At 45.8% G+C, this 17,950-nt stretch overlaps 1 protein-coding gene across 8 annotated transcripts in view; it reads left to right on the top strand.

The window, feature by feature from the left end:
- Positions 1-17,950, top strand: part of CEP164 (centrosomal protein 164) — a 71,766-nt gene that overhangs the window by 23,020 nt on the left and 30,796 nt on the right. For 6 of the 8 annotated variants that reach the window (XM_058663855.1, XM_058663854.1, XM_058663852.1 and 3 more), the window contains exons 4-8: positions 5,993-6,197; positions 8,203-9,870; positions 14,083-14,235; positions 14,501-14,638; positions 15,411-15,488. In XM_058663855.1, coding sequence (XP_058519838.1) covers positions 5,993-6,197; positions 8,203-9,870; positions 14,083-14,235; positions 14,501-14,638; positions 15,411-15,488 — 2,242 coding nt within the window. The remainder of the gene's footprint in view (positions 1-5,992; positions 6,198-8,202; positions 9,871-14,082; positions 14,236-14,500; positions 14,639-15,410; positions 15,489-17,950) is intronic. The other 2 variants (XM_058663858.1, XM_058663856.1) reach the window with 1 other exon arrangement.

The raw sequence follows: 17,950 nt of genomic DNA, 5'->3' as shown, positions 1-17,950 counted from the left end.
ACAAAATGAAGAATAAAAGTCATATGGTTATCTGAATAGATGCAGCAAAAGCTTGTGATAAAATACAGCATCCTTGTATGATGAAAATCGCAAGACAAATTGTATATAGAAGCAACAACCTCAACACAAAGCAGACCAAGCATGAGAAACCTGCAGCCAGCATCATACTGAATGAGGAAACACTGGGAGCATTTCCATTAAAATCCAAAACCAGACAAGGGTGTCCGTGCTCTCCACTTTTATTCAGCATGGTCTGGACCTTTAGACAGAGTCATTAGGTAAGAGACAGTATAGGTATACAAACAGAAAAAGAGAAAGTCAGATTCCTGTTTGGGGCAGGTATTGTGGCATTGTGGGAAAAGCTGTTTTCTGTGACACTGACACCTTAGAGCATCAGTTACTGTCCCCACTGCTCCACTTCCCATTCAGCTCCCTGCTAGTTGCCTGGGAAGAACAGTGAATGGTGGCCCAAGGGCTTGGGCCCCTGCCACCTATGTGGGAGACCAGGATATAGTTCCTGGCTTTAAATAAAAAAAAAAATTAGCCCTGTTTGCAGTTGACATGACTCTTTATATAGGGGAACCAAACATTCCAGTTAAGAAATTTTTAGAACTGATATGGCAATTCAGCAAAGTGGCAGGATACAAAATCAACACACAGCAATCAGTAGCTAGCATTTTTATATACCAACAATGGTTTTATTGGAAAAAAAACTTGTATGAATAGTTGCATTCAAAATAGTTACAAAAATTAATTACCTTGGGATAAATTTAGCAAAGAATGTGAAATGATAAATAGAAAATACTAATGAAAAAAACAGAAGACTCAAACAATGGAAAGACCTTCAAGTTCATGGATTGGAAGAATTCATATTATCAAAATGTCCATTCTGCCCAAACAATTTACTGATTGAATGCAGTTGCCATCAAAAACCTTTCACAGAATTAGAAGGAAGAATCCGAAAATTAACATGAAAATAGAATGGATCTCTTTGAATAAAGCAATGTTGAATAACAAAAACAAAGCCAAAAGTATCACAATAGCAGATTTCAGGACAGAGTACAGGGCTATTAGAACCAAAATAGCATGGTCCTGACGTAAAAATAGACATGTGGACCAATGGAATAGAGTGGAAAACCCAGGAATTAACCCATGTGTTGACAAATGTACTGAAAATTAGTTCCCTAAAGAAAAGATAGTATCTTCAATTGGATTTCTACATGTAGAAGTTTTAAGTAAGACTTTTACTTTATATAAAAATCAACTTAAAATGGGTCAAGGATCTAAATGTAAGATGTGAAAGTATGAAACTACTTGAGGAAAACATGGGAAACATTCCATGACACTGGTGTGGGGAGTGACATTTTGGATAAGACTCCAAAGTTCAGGCAATAAGACAAAATAGACAAATGGTGTTTTTTTTTTTTTTTAAGGACTTATTTATTTTTATTGGAAAGTCAGATATACAGAGAGGAGGAGAGACAGAAAGATCTTCTGTCCCATTCATTCACTCCCCACTGGCTCCAACGGCCAGAGCTGAGCTGAGCTGAAGCCAGGAACCAGGAACCAGGAGTTTCTTTCATGTCTGTCACATGGGTGCAGGGTCCTAAAGCTTTGGGCCATCCTCAACTGCTTTCCCAGGCCTTGAGCAGGGAGCTGAATGGGAAGTGTGGCAGCTGGGACATGAACTGGCGCCCATATGGGATCCCAGTGCGTGCAAGGTGAGAACTTTCACCACTTGGCTACTGAGGTGGGCCTGACAAATGGTATTTTATCAAACTAAGAAGCTTCTGTACAGCAAAAGAAGTGACAGAGTGAAGAGACAACCAACAGACTGGAATACATTTTTGAGAAATATGAATTGAGAAAGGATTACTATCCAGAATGTATAAGGTGCTCTAGGAATTCAGCCACAACAAAACAGCTCAGTTAAGGAATGGGCAAAGAATCTGAGTAGACATTTTTTCAAATGATAAATAGGAATGGCCAACAAACATCAAAAATTGCTCAGTAACAGCAGCCATCAGGGAAATGCAAATTAAAAACCACAATGAGGTAATATTCCAGTAAGCAGGGCTTTTACCCAAAAGTGAAAACAGGACATATTGGTGAGGGTGTGGAGAAAAGGGAGTCATAATATACTTTTGGTGGTAATGCCAATTGGTACAGCCATTATGGAAAACAGTAAAGAGATTCCTCAAAGAAGCAAAAATAGACCAATCACATGGCCTGACTTTCCCACTTCTGGGAATAAACCCAGAGATAGGAAGTCAGCACATGAGAGATACTTGAACTCCTATGTTTATTGTAACCCAATTCGCAATGGTAAAAATACAAAATCAACCAAGATGTTCATCAGCTAATGATAAAGAAAATGTGGCATATATACAGAATGAACTATTACTTAGCCATGAAAAGGAATCAGATTCTCACATTTGGAATAAGATTGATACAACTGGAGATCATTATACTAAGTGAAATAAACCAAACACAGAAACACAAGTTCCACATGTTTTTTGCCATGTGGAAGCTGGTGTATTTAAAAACAAACAAAAATGTGTGGATGCCTTATTTTTGACAACAAACTTATGTTTTTACTGAATAATCTTCCTTACATAATAATGTACTCTTTATTCAGTTTTGTTTTAATATTTGTTACAAAGGTGATGGGAGTTGCAGGTCCATGTGGGCTTCCGGGTAGGATGAAGCAGTTTAGATTGGGGATGGGGGAAAAGGGGTGAGATAAATGTTTCCGTCTTCCCTCCTGTGTCCAAGGCTCCTTGCTGTCAGAGTACATCAGTGCCAGGGGATGGAGATGGTCATTTGATGTTGCATTAGAGACCCCAATGAGGGGAAGAATGTTCCAGGGGTGTTCTTTGATTTTGATTGTTTGGAGAAGTTGTTGGCTTTGTTGCACCAGAGGTAAGAAATTCTAAGGCCTGATGGCTGTCCATATTCATCTCAGTATGCCCACAACCTATGTATTTGCTGTAAAATGTGGCCTTGAGTGTTGTCCAATCTGCTCCTTCCATCTTTGAAGAGGTACTCAAAGTCTTCTATTAGCTTAGATGAGCTGGCTGGCTTACCTTTTGTGTGCCGCTGGGTATGTTCTTTATTTTTGCGTGGGAGTCAGCAACTGAGTGTCCCAGTCCTGCAGCTTGTGCTCTGGGATTGGACCACATGTTGTGTGATTCCTCTGAGGTTGAAGATTGAGTGTTGTGGTCTAATTGGCAGTGCCCCCAAGAAAGCCTACCTGGCATGTCCTCAGATCTGGCTTTGGCGTGCACTCGCCCACTAGCCAGGGCGATCCCAAAGAACCCCTACCAGGTCCTCTCCCAGCCCAGCTTTTGCGTATGCTGGCAGGTATTGTAACCAAAAATATATGCTTTTCTTGTCATGAATTCCTTGTTATATGATATTAATATCTTTGGTTTAAAGAAAGAATTATAGGGGCTAATGCTGTGGCATAGTAAATTAAGCCTCCATCAGTGGCACCAGCATCCCACATGAGTGCTAGTTCAAGTCGTGCTTGCTCTACTTCCAATCTAGCTCCCTGCTAATGTGCCTCAGAAAGCAGCAGAATATGACCTAAATTCTTGGGCCCCTACATTTACTTGGGAGACCCAGAAGAAGCTCCTGGCTGCTGGCTTTGGACCTGCCCAGCTCTGGTCATTGTGGCCATTTGGAAAGTGAAGCAGATGGAAGAACTCTTTGTGTCTGTTACTCTATGTTACTCTATCTTTTATATAAATAAAGAAATCCTTAAAAAAGATTTATTAAAACATGTATATGTGTATAATGCATACATATGACCTAAGTATGAAGTATGTATCTCAAAATGTTAAAATTTGTTAGATCAATGTGTACTGCTTGAATTCTTTATACTTTTCTGGGTTGTTTGAAATATCTTAAGATAAAAAAGGCATCCCCCACAAGAAAAAGTAATTAGAACTTTGCATGCATGTTGTCTTTTACCTTCTTTCTCATGGTTAATTAGTATTAATTGGTACATTCCTAAAATATTGTGAAAAAATTATCTTGCTAAACTGGAACTCTGTATCTATTAAATAACCCCAGTCTTTCCCAATAATCAGTCACTGTTAATACATTTCTGTTCCTAAAACCTAGGTACTGCATGTAAGAGGAATCATGCAGTATTGTTCTTTTGGACCTGGATTTTTTTTTTTCCAACATTTTTTTTGAAAGGCAGAGAAGTGGAGGGCAGAGGAGAGAGAGGGCCAAGCTGAAGCCAGCACCTAGAAATTCCGCATATGTGGGTGGATCTCAAGAACCCTGTCATCTTGTGCTGCCTTCCCGGTATATTCACAGGGAGCTGGAGTAGAAGTGGAGCAGTGGCACTCAGACCAGCGCTTTGATAGTGGACACAGGCATCCCAAGTAGAAACTTAACCCCTCAAGTGGCAGTGTCCGTCCTTGACTTTTTTCACTGAGCCAGAGCATGGCGTTTTCAAGACAGGACTGAATGCTTTTGTTAAGGCTGAGTGGTCTTCCAATGTATGTGTGTGTATCACATTCTGTTCACCTGTTATTCTGTTCACCTGTTTCTCTGTTCGTTTTCCACAGTGCTATATCACCAGCAATGTGTTTCAGTTTCTGCCACATTTTTGCTAACATTTGGTATTTTCTGGGATTTTGGTAATAGCCATACTGACAGGTGTGAGGTGGTGTTTTTCGTGATAGTTTTGATTTATATTCTCCTAATTTAGTGATGCTAAACTTCTTCACATGCGCTTATTGGTCATTTTAATAGCTTCTGTCATTATTTTTCGCTTTGTTTATTTTCCTGCTTGCTTTGCTCCATTCCCCTTCTTGTTGGAATTGAGTTTAACTTCATAAAGAACCTCGTTGGGATTGCACTGAATTTCTGTGTTAAGCATCTTATGAAGTCAAGTCTTTCTGTTTAAGAACATGGAATGCTTTTACCGTTGCATTATCCTTTCTTTCCTAACTTTTTAATGAGGCTATGTAAAGATGTTATACATTTAAAGTTTATTCCTGGGCAGTTTCCCTTTTATATTGTTATTCCTGTTAGCTGTCTTAATGAGCTATTGTTAATGGCGGCTGGTTCACTTTGAACTTCTCTGAGCTGAAACATAGATTATTGAAATACAGCACCTACGTTACTTTCTTCTACTGTTGATCCTCACTAGCTTAGAATTTAGCTTCTGCTAAGTTTGGTCTTCTGTAAAACCAGAGATTTCACAATGCCTTTTCCCCTTCAGATTATTTAAAAATATTAGGCAAAGTCTGCCTTAGTGTCTGTTTCCAAGATACTATACTGTTTATACATCTTATAAATAAAGCCAAATTTATACCTTCTCTAGCCTAGTAAGAATTCCCAGGAACTCCAGTGGTTATACATTTCTAGCTGGAGAGGTTCATAGGTATCTCAACTGACTGTCCCTATATCCAAGTGAATTCCTTCTTCTTAGAGCCAATGGCACCCTTTAATTTTGTACGAGTTCTCTCCTCCCCACCACCCCAACTCATGCCATCTTCTTTTCCCTCTTCCCCTTTCTTTCTTTATTTCCCCAAGGATTTATTGTATTTGTTTGAAAAGTAAATAAATTTATTTGAGAAGGAGAGGAAGAGAGATCTTACATCTGTTGGTTTATTCCCTCGATGGCCGCAGTGGCTGGGCTGGAGCAGGCTGAAGTCAGAAGCGGGCACTTCTGGGTTTCTCATGTGGGTCCCGGGGCCCAAGGACTTGGACTGTCCTCTGCTTCTTTCCCAGGTGTATTAGCAAATAGCTGGATTGAAAGTGGAACAGCTAGGACTCAAACTGGCACTCATATGGGATGCCAGCATTGCATATGTAGTTTAACCCACTATGCCACATTGTTGCCCTTTTCCTTTTTTTTTTTTCTTCCCTTTCTCTTGTCTTTTCCACCTGCCCTTCCCACCCCTGTTTTGCCCCCTAAGTAATTTTGGACCTCAACAGGGACTAACTTCCAAACTTCGCTTATTCCCAGCCAGGACATCACAGGTGACATTTACTATTTCAACTTTGCCAATGGGCAGTCCACCTGGGACCATCCATGCGACGAACATTATCGAAACTTGGTGATCCAAGAGCGGGGAAAGCTGTCAACTCCTGGGGCCACTAAGAAGAAAGACAAGAAAAAGAAAAAGGAGAAGAAAGAGAAGAAGGACAAGGAGAGCTCTAAAAGTTCCCTGGTAAGTCAGTGGATGGCAATTCCTACAGAGGCCAGGGCTGAAACCTGAGGGGATGCTGGGAGCCCCTAGGTGTCCAAGTGGGAGGATAAGAAACCAGCCTTCTGTGCATGCACTTTGGATAGCACTTTATCTGGGTTGTGACTGTCATCTGGCAGTTTTTTTGCTATCATCTCTAGCTGGTGGCTGTCTTCCAGTGCCTTGGGAAGTACCCATTGCTCAGGGTTGGTGAGAGAGAGAGTGGTGTGCCAAGGACACTGGTGAGCGGTATCTTGGGACGTGATGGTCTCCGCGGAGCCTCTGTGGCTGCATGTCCTAAGTCATGCTAGTACGATTCTTTGTCTTAAAGTAGCGGGAATTCACCTGTCACACACTAGCGCCTTGAAGACCCAAAAGAAAAGCTTTGGCGTTATCTGCTCTCTCTGCTCTGTGGATGATTTGGTGCCAGTGTGTCTAGTGGTGGGTAGCTAGGTTTTGATGGCAGCACGCTTGCTGATCCCGGCAGCTTTTGTGTTTAGAGTGCTGGTGCTCTTTCTCATCGTTGGAGCTGTCTGTCCTGTGTGTCAGGAGGAGCCACTGAGCCTTGGAGCTGAACTGAAGAGAAGCTCCTGCCTCCATGCAGCTGGGCATGCAGCGACAGAGGGTTGCAGAGGGGTGCCAGGAATATGTTTTCAATTCTGTCCATGATCCAGTTGTGTTTCTCTTTTGTTGATAGCCTTTATTGTGCACCAGAGCCTGGCTCTTACTTCTCAGCAAGGAGTTCATCTATCTTCCTTCTCTCCCCTGGTGTCAGTTTTGGCTCTGAATGGGTGGTGATGAATGGGCTCCTTTTTATCATGTCCAAGCTGTCAACTTCCTCACATATCGCTTTCTCATGGTTCTGAGCAACACAGTAATAAGCCCATTCCTCCAAATGCAGAAAAGAGGACAGGCAATCTCCAAAGAGGTAGAATTTTTCTAGTATTAAGTATTTGATAGGCAGAAGGTGACTGGTGGACTTCTCACCAACTCAGGATGATGTGAAATGAAAATTGGACATCTGGTAGAACCCTGGCATGACTAAAGGTGGAGAGGCAGTGAAGTATAGTTGCTGGGGTGGAGGGTTAAGTGGCAGACCCGAATTCTGGCTGTGCTTCTGGGATCCCTGGCCCTTCTGAGGTTTCAGGAAATTAGGGCGGTTGGACAACCCTTGACTATCTGGCTTTCAGGGTTCAAGACAGGAACTTGAGGCTTGCACTTGTCCAGGGAACATCGGCTTGGCAGGTGGGTGACCTGGGCTTACTGGTTTGGGCTCTCTGGAGGTGAGCATGCATGGTCAGGTTCACTCTTTAAGTGTTTGTAGGGCTGGTTGGTATTTCAGGGTTTCTTCTCACTCTGAAGTGTACAAACTGCTTGAATTTTTCCCAAGTGATGTCACCTTGTGTCTTTGGTGTTCAGACTCTAGACTGAGTTTCCAGCCTCAGACTGCTGTCGATGCTTCTTTTATCATTTATCTTGGAGTTTTTTGGAGGCCCCAGTGAGGTTGGTGGATTTTAACAATGTTAACCAGACGTAGTTCTGTGGGAGACCTTAGAGATAATTGGACTGGTGATGATCACTTCTTTTGTTGGTAACGAAGCTCTGTCTTTGTGTTTTCTGTAGAGATCCACCTTATAAAATATGGAATGGAGCTGCTATAATTGAACCTGGGGTGTGGGTCTTAGTGGCCTTTTGCCATCACAGCACACTGTAGTGGCCCTGGAGCTACCAAGCCCCCCAGGCTCCACAGAGCAAGGTCTGTAAGCCACTGATCTTATCCAGCCCCCTTCTTTATAGAGACTGAAACTGGAGCCCAGAAAAACAACAGATTTTCAGTCCAAGAGAGGTTTTAGCTTTTTTTCCCTTTTTGGTGATGTTTTACTTGAAACAGAGGGCGGGTTTCTTTCTAGGCTTCTCCAGGGGTTGAGGTAGCAAGGATAAATCAAGTGCTTTTTCTTAGTTCTCTCTACATGTTTATATATCTGTCTAGGAAATGCAGCCTGAGCAGGGACTTCTGGCTTCCTCTTTTCTCCGTGGCCCGTCCCCTATCCCAGCACCTGGGCTTGCTGATCTGGACCTAGACCAGGAGACGCAGGCTAGAAGAAAGGGCTTCTTTAAGAAAGGGAAGAGCCCATGCATGCTAGGTGACCCGCCCCGGCCTTTCTTGGGTGCCCTCCCCAGCAAGCTGCATCCAATATCCAAGGGCCAAGCTTTCCGAACTCAACAGATCTTTGCTGATGTGGAGAAAATCTTAGGGAGGGCCCCAGGCCAATGCAGGCCAGAAATAGGTGATCAGCAGGGTCTGGAGAAACCCCCGAAGCCGGCAGAGAAAATCAACCTGGGGCTTTCAGATCCTGAAATAGAAGAGCTGGAAAAGATGACCAGACATGAGAAACGTGGCACTCCAGACCCTCAGGATGTGAAGCCTCTGCAGGGTGGGCAGGATACATTAGAATGCAGGAGCCAGACCCCTGCCCACCTGCAGCTTTCGGAAACCACCAAGGGCCCACAGCCGAAAGGGGAGCAGCACAACCACAGCATAGTCAAACTGAGCTCCACTGGCCCTGGGGGGGACAAGGGCCAGAGCCCTCTTCCCTTGCCATCGGAGGAGGAAACCTCCCTGTCTCTTTTTTCTTCTCATCACCTGCTTCCTAGCAGGAAGAGCAAGTTGCTATTGTTGGAGAGGAGCCCAGCAGAAGACCTGAGCTGGCGAGGAGTTACAGGGGATGAGGGGAGCATGGGCAATGGGAGGCAGAGGAGAGAGTCCACAGGATTGTGGAGAGGGCAGTTCGCCAAGCTCATCACCAAGGACACCTCAGGGAGCTGCAAGGAAGCCGAGTCCATTGACCTTGAGGCTACGAGGGCCTTGGCTGAAGACATGTCTCAGGGACTGTTCCTAGTAGCACCTGCCAGGAAGGAGGCACAACCAACTCAGACTGCCCCTTCTGAGGGTACCCTGGCAGGGTCTCCTGCAGGGGAGAAGAGAACTCCCCCAGTGCCCTTGGAGTCCTCTTATGGAGATAGGAAGGCTAGTGGTTCTGAGCCTGATGGGGAAAGCAGCAGTTGCAGCAATAGCCTGGCCTCCCACCTTGGCTCTGAGGTCCTGGTTGAGATGAACAACCTGCCCTGGGACCTGCCGAGACCACAGGAATTTGTCTGGAACATGGGTCAGTCAGGCTCCGGAGCCATAGGTCAGCACTTAAGTCCCTTGCTGGCACGGCAGTTGTCTCCCATGCACAGCCCTGCTGAGGAGCACTCAGACAGTGAAGACTACTCGGAGGACCAGAGGTTCTACCAGCACATCCTGCAGATGGCCAAGATCTCCCGGCGCCTGGAGGGCCTGGGGCTGCCCGAGAGCATGCAAGAAATGCCTTGCCAAGACATCACCAGCATGGTCTGCTGCATGGCAGCTAGGTGTTCGGGGCTGTGCAGTGAGGATGAGCCTGAGGCCCTCAAAGCCATGGAGAGGAACCACAGGTTTCTAACCCAGGGGCCAGAGCCACTGGAACTTCCTCAGGAGGAGGCTCTTACCTCAAATGGCCTGGAGTCCTCTCAGCAAGTCCAGTCCAGCAGCAGCCCCCACATACAGGGGCTAGTCGAGCTGAGCTCCAGCAGAGGGCTTCCTGCAGGGCCTGGCAAGATGCAGCTGCTCAATCAGGTAGGCTGCTTAGACAGTCTATGGCCCAAGGCCTTGGTGGATTTGGCAGGGAGGGAGCAGGTGGAGGTGATATCTCAGTGCAGCCCTCAGGTCTGCTTTCCTGCTGTTCATCCTCTCTCTCACTGACTATTGATCTCTTAACCACCTCATTGATGATCATAGAGGGTGATGTGTGCTTCAAATGTCTTGCACCATATCACCTGCAAGCTAAGGCTGGGGTATCTATGACTTCCTTCCCCAATTCTAACTATAATTCATGGGTAGGTCCCAGGGTCTGACGATGGTTAAGTCTTGAGGGTGGACAGGGTCTTACTGATCTTGGCAGCTATGCAGGATATGGGCACTCTCCTAATAATTTGGGCAGCCTTTCCCGTGAGCAGATTCTGGAGAGGGGTCCTTCCACATGTGCACCTTTGTCCTGCAGCCCTGAACTTCTTCCCTTTTATGAGTCACACAGGACTAGACAGCTAATGAACACTCTCAGAAGGCTTGGAAGTTTAATCTCTGACAGCCAGTGGGCTGCTGCTTCTCCTGCCTCTTCCAAGGTCCCCGGGAAGCCCAGTGGATAAAATCTATGTCAGACCTTCCTGAATGTCTCACTCCCTCCCCTTACTGGGGTCTGCTGAAGGATTTTGTTTGCCTGGTCATTCTGACCCTTTTTCCAGCCACCATATTTTTCCTTCAGAAGAAGCCAAGTTGTATTAGAGACCATGGGAATCAATCTGAATTTCCCCGGCTGCTCTTTTGCTGTGGCCCGGCAATGAGTGTGCCCAGTTGTTCCCTCTGGTTTCTAATTGCTGGCACGTGTTGGTTCTGCGTTAGCCCTAATAACTACTGTAGTGCTATAAATATCAGATAAGCTGCAGATTACCCTGAAAGTTTTAATTAGCCCAATGGCAGCAAGTATATCCCCTCTGAAGGACAATGCCATGCACAGTCCCGCACACAGAGTTAATGGCCATCTGTAGAAGATGAGCAGCTAGGTGCCAGCAATGTATTATTTTCCTGCTAACCACTGATTTGGTGAAGGCCTGGCAGAACAAAGTCCTCAGCATGCCTGTCTCCCCCCTTCGGTCCCCAAGCACGTTAGCAAATTAGCCATGTTAGGAGTTTGTAATTTTCCATAAATGCGGTGAGGGAAGGATTTTGTTGGCTGGTGGGAAGGATTGAAGCCAGGAGGAGTAGGACTGATTTGCCCACAGTTTATTCAAATCATCTTTCTTGAGTTGTTTTCCTGCCATAGCCTGAAGGTGGCATAAAGTATCTATCATCTTGGGCCCAGCGTGATAGTATAGTGGGTAAAGCCCTCAGCTTGTACACCCAGGATCCCATATGGGCACCGGTTCTAATTCCAGAGGCCCCACTTCCCATCCAGCTCCCTGCTTGTGGCCTGGGAAAGTAGTCGAGGACAGCCCAGGGCCTTGGGACCCTGCACCCATGAGGGAAACCTGTAAGAGGTTCCTGGCTCCTGGCTTTGGAACCGCTCAGCTCCAGCCATTGCGGCTGCTTGGGGAGTGACAGATGGAAGATGTTCCTCTCTGTCTCTCCTCCTCTCTGCATGTCTGACTTTTTAACAATAATAAAAATAAATAGATGGATAAATAAATAAACAAATAAATAAAGTGTCTATCTCAGAGACAGTCCTGGGCTCCAATCCAGTTCTCCCACATGAATGGCAGGGACCCAACTTTTTGAACCATCACCTGCTGCCTCCCGGAGTGCACATTTACAGGAAGCTATGTTCACGAGTGGTACAGGGATTCAGACACAAGCATTCTGATGCAGGTTCCAGGTGTCCCAAGCAGTGAGTTAGCTAATGTGTGCCAAATGCCCAGCCACTCATTCACCCATTCCATCCCTTTTTTTTTTTTTTTTTTTTGAGTTTGAAAGAGTTCCTTTTTGTTGTTAAAAGATTTATTTATTTTACCTGAAGGTCAGAATTACAGAGGGGTCTTTCATCCTCTGGTTCACCCCCCAAATGGTTGCTAAGGCCAGAAATAGGCCAATCCAAAATCAGGAGCCATTAACTTCTTTTTCTGGGTCTCCCATATGGGTGCAGGACTTGGGCAATCCTCTTTTGCTTTCCCAGGCTATTGACAGGGAGCTGAATCAGAAGTGGAGCAGCTTTGACACCCGTATGGGATGCCAGTGCCAGAGGCAGAGGATTAGCCTGCTATACCACAGCCACACCCTTCACACTCTCTTTTCACAAAGTTTATTTTGAGAGGAGAAGGGAGTGAAGAAGTGGGGGTCGAGGGAAATGAAAGGGAAAGGTTGGAAGAAAAGTAAGAGAGAGAGATTTCTCATGTACGGTTTACTCTCCAAATGCTGTGGCAGCTGGGACTGGGCCAGACTGAAGCCAGAACTGAGAATTCAGTCCAGGTCTCTCAGGTGAGTGGCAGTGAGCCAACTGTTGGAGCCACCATCCTGCTTCCTAGAATACGTACCATCAGTAACCTACAATGGAGAGCAGAGGCAGGGCTGGAACTCAGCCCCTCTGGGATACAGATATTCTTTGCAGCATATTAACTTCTGTGCCAAAGGCCCATCCCATTTAGTTTTCATTTGTCACTTACGTATACTTGTTCATAGTTATGTTTATTTTATTTTATTTATTTTTTTTAAAGATTTATTTATTTTATTTCAAAGTCGGATATACAGAGAGGAGGAGAGACAGAGAGGAAGATCTTCCATCTGATGATTCACTCCCCAAGTGAGCCACAACAGCCAGTGCACACCGATCCGATGCCGGGAACCCAGAGCCTCTTCCGGGTATCCCACACGGGTGCAGGGTTTCAAAGCTTTGGGCCGTCCTCGACTGCCTTCCCAGGCCACAAGCAGGGAGCTGGATGGGAAGTGTAGCTGCCTGGATTAGAACCGGCGCCCATATGGGATCCCGGGGCGTTCAAGGCGAGGACTTTAGCCACTAGGCCACACCGCCGGGCCCTGTTTATTTTATTTTTAAAGACTGATTTATTTTTATTGGAAAGGCATATTTACAGAGAGAAAAGGCACAGAGCAAAAGATCTTTCATCTGCTGGTTCACTCCCTAAATGACTGCAATAGCTAGAGATGAGCCAATCTGAGGTGAGGAACCAAGGGCTTCTTCTGGCTTTCCCATGTGGTTTCAGGGTCCCAAGGCTTTGGGCCATCCTCTACTGCTTTTCCAGGCTACAAGCAGGGAGCTGGATCTAAATGGGAAGTGGAGCAGCTGGGACATGAACCGGTGCCCATATGGGATCCTGGCGCATGCAAGACAAGGATTTAGCTACTAGGCTGTTGTGTCAAGCCCAGTTATGTTTATTTTCATCCAAGTAATACATGTCCATAGTTTAAAAAAAATGTGAAATGGTGGATGGCCTTGTGGTATAAGGCATAAGCTGCCACTTGAGATACCTGCATCCCATGGCAGGTGCCTGGGATCAAGTTGTGCTTCTGATTCAGCTGCCTGCTAATGCATGCCCAAGGAGGAAGCAGGTGATGGGTCAAGTACTGGGGTTGCTGCTGCCCACTAGGGAGACCCAGATGGAGTTCCTGCTTCCTGGCTTTGGCCTGGCTCAGCTTCAGCTGTTGCAGGCATTTGGGCATGAACCAGTGGAAGCAAGGTCTGTCTCTCTGTTGGCTCTGCCTTTCGCATAAATGGAAATAAATAAGCAAATGTAAAAAAAAAAAATAGTAACTAGCTCCATTTTGAAAAAAAAGCTAGATAGGACCACAGGGTATATCACTTCAATACAGCAGTTCCCTGGTGTGACCGACCACCTGCCTGGGGACAGCCACTTTGTTCCCAGGTTTACTTTCATCTTTGTGGACAGTGGGCCTAGGCCACTTTCTCCTGAGTTTCTGGTTTTAAACTTCATCCACTGAGCCTCCTCCTCTCGGTGGGTGAGGACTTGTGTCCTGCCTCATCCTTCTCGTCATGTAGTTTCTGAAAGCAGAGCAAAACACCATACAGCACCTGCCAGATGCAGAGGCACAGTTTACTGTGTTGTAGCGTTGGAGCCATGAGAATCAGGAAGCCAGCCTGTGATTTCTCCCACACTTGGCACAACAATAATTTGTGGCTGTTGTGTTTCATTAGCATCCTCTGAGCGGAGGTGGTTTAAATTTGAGCGGGCAGGATTTAGATGCTTTATTTCTGTATCCTGTCTCTGACACTCTCAGAGCCACATGTTTTCTTGGATTTGTAACGTGATGTTTTCTGTTAACCAGGCTCTGGGCTCCTCGTTGGCCCCAGTCCATGTTCCTCTCGGGGGCCTGGCCCCTCTCCGAGGCCTTGTGGATGCCCCACCTTCTGTGCTTTGGGGACCTCCCAGTAAGAGCCTGGGGAGCTCAGCGGAGTCTGGTCAGCTTGGAGAACTGCCGGTAAGCACTTGCTCATGGTCAAGGGTGTGGTGGCAGTGTGGAGGGACCAGCTGAGTGCTGAGTCTCCTTGGGAGGGTGAGTCACCCCTGGGAGCTGGCACAGGGACATGGGTGCTGACTGTCCCGTGCCTGTAGATCAGGCAGCATGAGTTGGAGTTACCAGGTCCTCTCCAGGGGTGTGGGGGGACTTGATATAAACGGAGGACTTTCTGAAGGTTGTTCTGAAGCGCTTCCTGGTGAGTCCCATGCCTTTCTCTCTCTTGGAGCTTTCACAGGGCTTGAAGATGCCCACGGGAGCCACGGGCCTCCTGAGCTCCAACATCCAGGAGGACAAGGACACTCTCAGGCTTTTGGCTTTAGGGGAAGAGACCCATGAGGAGGATGAGGAGGAGAGCAACCACCAGGTGAGGGTCAGACCCTCTTTTATTTATTTATTTTTTACTGTAGTAAAATATGCATAAGGTAAAATCTGGCATTTGAGCCATTTTTAAGTTACAGTTCAGTGATACTGAATACTTTCACAGTGCCATTCACCCATCACCACTGTCCGTTTCCAAAAGGTGTTCATAATCCCAAATGTAGACTCTGTTCCCATTAAACAGTGGTACCTCGCCTCCCACCGCCCGCCCCCCACCCACCAGGTGCACATACGCTTCCCCTGGTAACCGCTAACCTACTTTCTGTCTGTAAATTTGCCTGTTGTGATGGTCCACGTGAGCACAGTTTTGCAAGGGTTATCTTTGGTGTGTGACTTCTGTTGCGAGCATGTTTCCACGACCATCTACATGGCGGCACGTGGTGGAACTTCGTTCCCTTTCAAAGCTGAGTACTACTGATAGTGTGTATATGGCACATGGGGTTCATCCATGTATTTCCTGATGGGTAGATACATTGGTTATTTACAAAATGCACTCACTCTGTGATATTTCAAAAATAACTTAAAAGGGAGTTTCCAGCCTCTACCTTTATTTTCTCCAGTCTGTTCCCCTCCAGACAGTACTGTGAGCCACCTGCCAGCCTTAAGCCCTGTTCACACTGGATAAAATGCTGTGAGTGAGGCTGCCTCATGGGATTCAGCCCCGGAGTGCAGGACACATCCTGCTGTCCTTGGCGTTCTCTTCTCATAGGCAGACCAGCTCCCTCACACTCACCACTCACATTCACCTTTGTTTCCAGAGTTTCCGCAGCACAAGTGACCTTCTCAAGAACTTGCACCTGGATGTGGGGGCGTTGGGAAGCAATCTTGAGTATAAGGTATGAGCCTGGAGCCCTGCCGGCTGGAACCTCAACCTGGCCTGTGTCTGTTGCCTTATGAAGCCTTTCTATTTTGTCCCAATCCAGGGGGATTTGCAGAGGGACAAGAGGGGGAGGCAATTCATTCCTTTACTTAGGTACCAACCCCCAACGTGGCTTGAATGGTTCTGCATGAGGTACCCTACTGGTGCTGTCATTCATTGGTGCATCAGTGGAACTTGATCGCTGCATCATAGAAGACAGATTTCCACAACGCAGGGTATAGGCTAAAAAGAGGATGGCAAGGCTGTGACGAAGGGAGCAGTTTGGATCTACCAGGAAGGCTTTTATTATTATTATTATTATTATTATTATTATTAAGAAACTGGCCTCTGAAGTGAGCTAGGAAGGAGGATGGATTGGTCCGGACATGCAGAGTTAAAGGTAAAAGGGAAATTTAAATGTAGGAACTGCACAGACAGAGGAGGAGATATGGGGTAAATTTAGGGCGGGTGAGGTCTGCTTACTCTAGGGCTGCACCTTAGGCACTGGAGTGGCTAGCCTGGAGGTTTGGAATGGATTCCATCGATACTGGGAACCATCAGAGGTACTGCATATTCCAAAGCCTTTTTTTTTTTCTTAAGGTTTGTTTATTTGAAAGAAAGACACATAGACACACAGACACACACACACACACACACACACACACACACACACACACACAATCATCTGATGATTCACTCCCAAATGAGACCTGTTATGGCTACGTCTGGGCTGGACTGAAGTCAGGGGCCAGAAACTCCATCCTGGTCTACCACACTGGTGGCAGGGGCCCAAGTATGAGGCCCATCTTCTGCTGTCTTCCCAGGCACGCATTAGCAAGACCCTAGATTGGAAATGGAGTAGCTGAGACTCTGAAATGGGATACCAGCTTAACCCACTGCACCATAATGCTGTCCTGTTCCCAAGTCTTAGTAAGTGTTGAACATGGGCTCTGTCCCAGAACACTGTGCTACACGCTGTGGAGGATAGAATTACCAGGAAGATTTAGACCCAGATTTGCAACTAGAGAGGGAATAGATACTAGGTATTTGCACTCAGTAAATATTCAGTGTTGAATGAATGAACATTTAGGGTGTGGTTCGAGCTGTGACACAGGTGCACTGTTGCAGGGAGTTCTGTGGGAGAGCTGACATTTCTTCTGGGTCCAGAGGGTAAGGTAAGGTTGAGATGTGGAGGACATAGGAGATATCCTGGCAAGCAGATAGCCTGAGGAAAAGCACAGGGGCTAGAAAATGCGGAGTATTGATGGCAGTAGCTCTTGGAATATGCTCCCAACTTATAGTTTCTTTATCTGTATCTGCCATTAGAATGTTGTTGAGTGGCAGGCATAGTGACATAGTAGAGTGCCTGATCCCAGCTAGGCTGCTCTTCTGACCCAGTTTCCTGCGAATGTGTCTGGAAGGTGGCAGATTACGACTTAAGTACTTCGATTCCTGCAATCCGTATTGGAGACCTGGATGGAGTTCCTGGCTTGGGGAGTGAGCCAGTAGGTAGATGATCTTATTCTCCTTAGCATGCTATTTCCAAACAAACAAACATACACCAAAATTCATCATTTGGATATAGTACTCCAAACTTCCAATATGTTGAAATTGGAGGATAAATTTCATAGTATTCTTTCTTTTCCCTCCTTCCTTCCTTCCTTCCTTTTTTTCCTTCCTTCCTTCCCTTTTTTCTTTTATTTTCTCTCTTACGTATTTATTTATTTATTTCAAAGGCAGAGTTACAGAGAGTAGCGAGAGGAAGATAGAGATCTTCCATCTTCTGGCTCACTCCCCAGGTGGCCACAATGGTCAGGGCTGGGTCAGGCTCAAGCCAGGAGCCAGAAGCTTCTTCTGCGTCTCCCACATTGATGGTAAGGGCCGAAACACTTGGACCATCTTCTGTTGCTTTCCCAGGCCATTAGCAAGGAACTGGATCTTGTACTGGAGTCTGTATGGGTTGCTGGCATTGCAGGTGGCAGCTTTACACCAGTACCGGACCCAATATATTTTCTAGCATCCATATTATTGACTTTTAAATAATTAACTTTTCTGTAAGTTCCAAAAGTGTTTACACAACCAGTGAATCATAAAGTCAACAAGTTAGCTTTCCCCATTTAAAATATTGACTGTAAGGTACAATCAGTTAAACTTTTGATGAGTCTAAGGGTTCTTTTAAATACCTTAAGATTTTTAAATTCAAACCATGTGCTTTATTAGAATAATCATAAAACTGGCTAGTAAAACACTGGCATACACAGCATGGGTCTAAGTTTGTTTCCTCCTTCACCCTCCCATTCTTCATTCTTTCTTTCTGGCAGAGAAGGTGGGAGAGATCTTACATCTGTTGGTTCATTCCTCAAATGGCCACAATAGCTGGCATTGTGCCAGACTGAAGCCAGGAACCTGGAACTCCATCTGGGTCTCTCACATTGGTGA

This window comes from Ochotona princeps, chromosome 4, assembly GCF_030435755.1.
Source record: "Ochotona princeps isolate mOchPri1 chromosome 4, mOchPri1.hap1, whole genome shotgun sequence".
Classification (NCBI taxonomy): domain Eukaryota; kingdom Metazoa; phylum Chordata; class Mammalia; order Lagomorpha; family Ochotonidae; genus Ochotona; species Ochotona princeps.
Note: the sequence above shows the minus strand (reverse complement) of the source record. Positions and strands in the feature narration are given on the sequence as shown.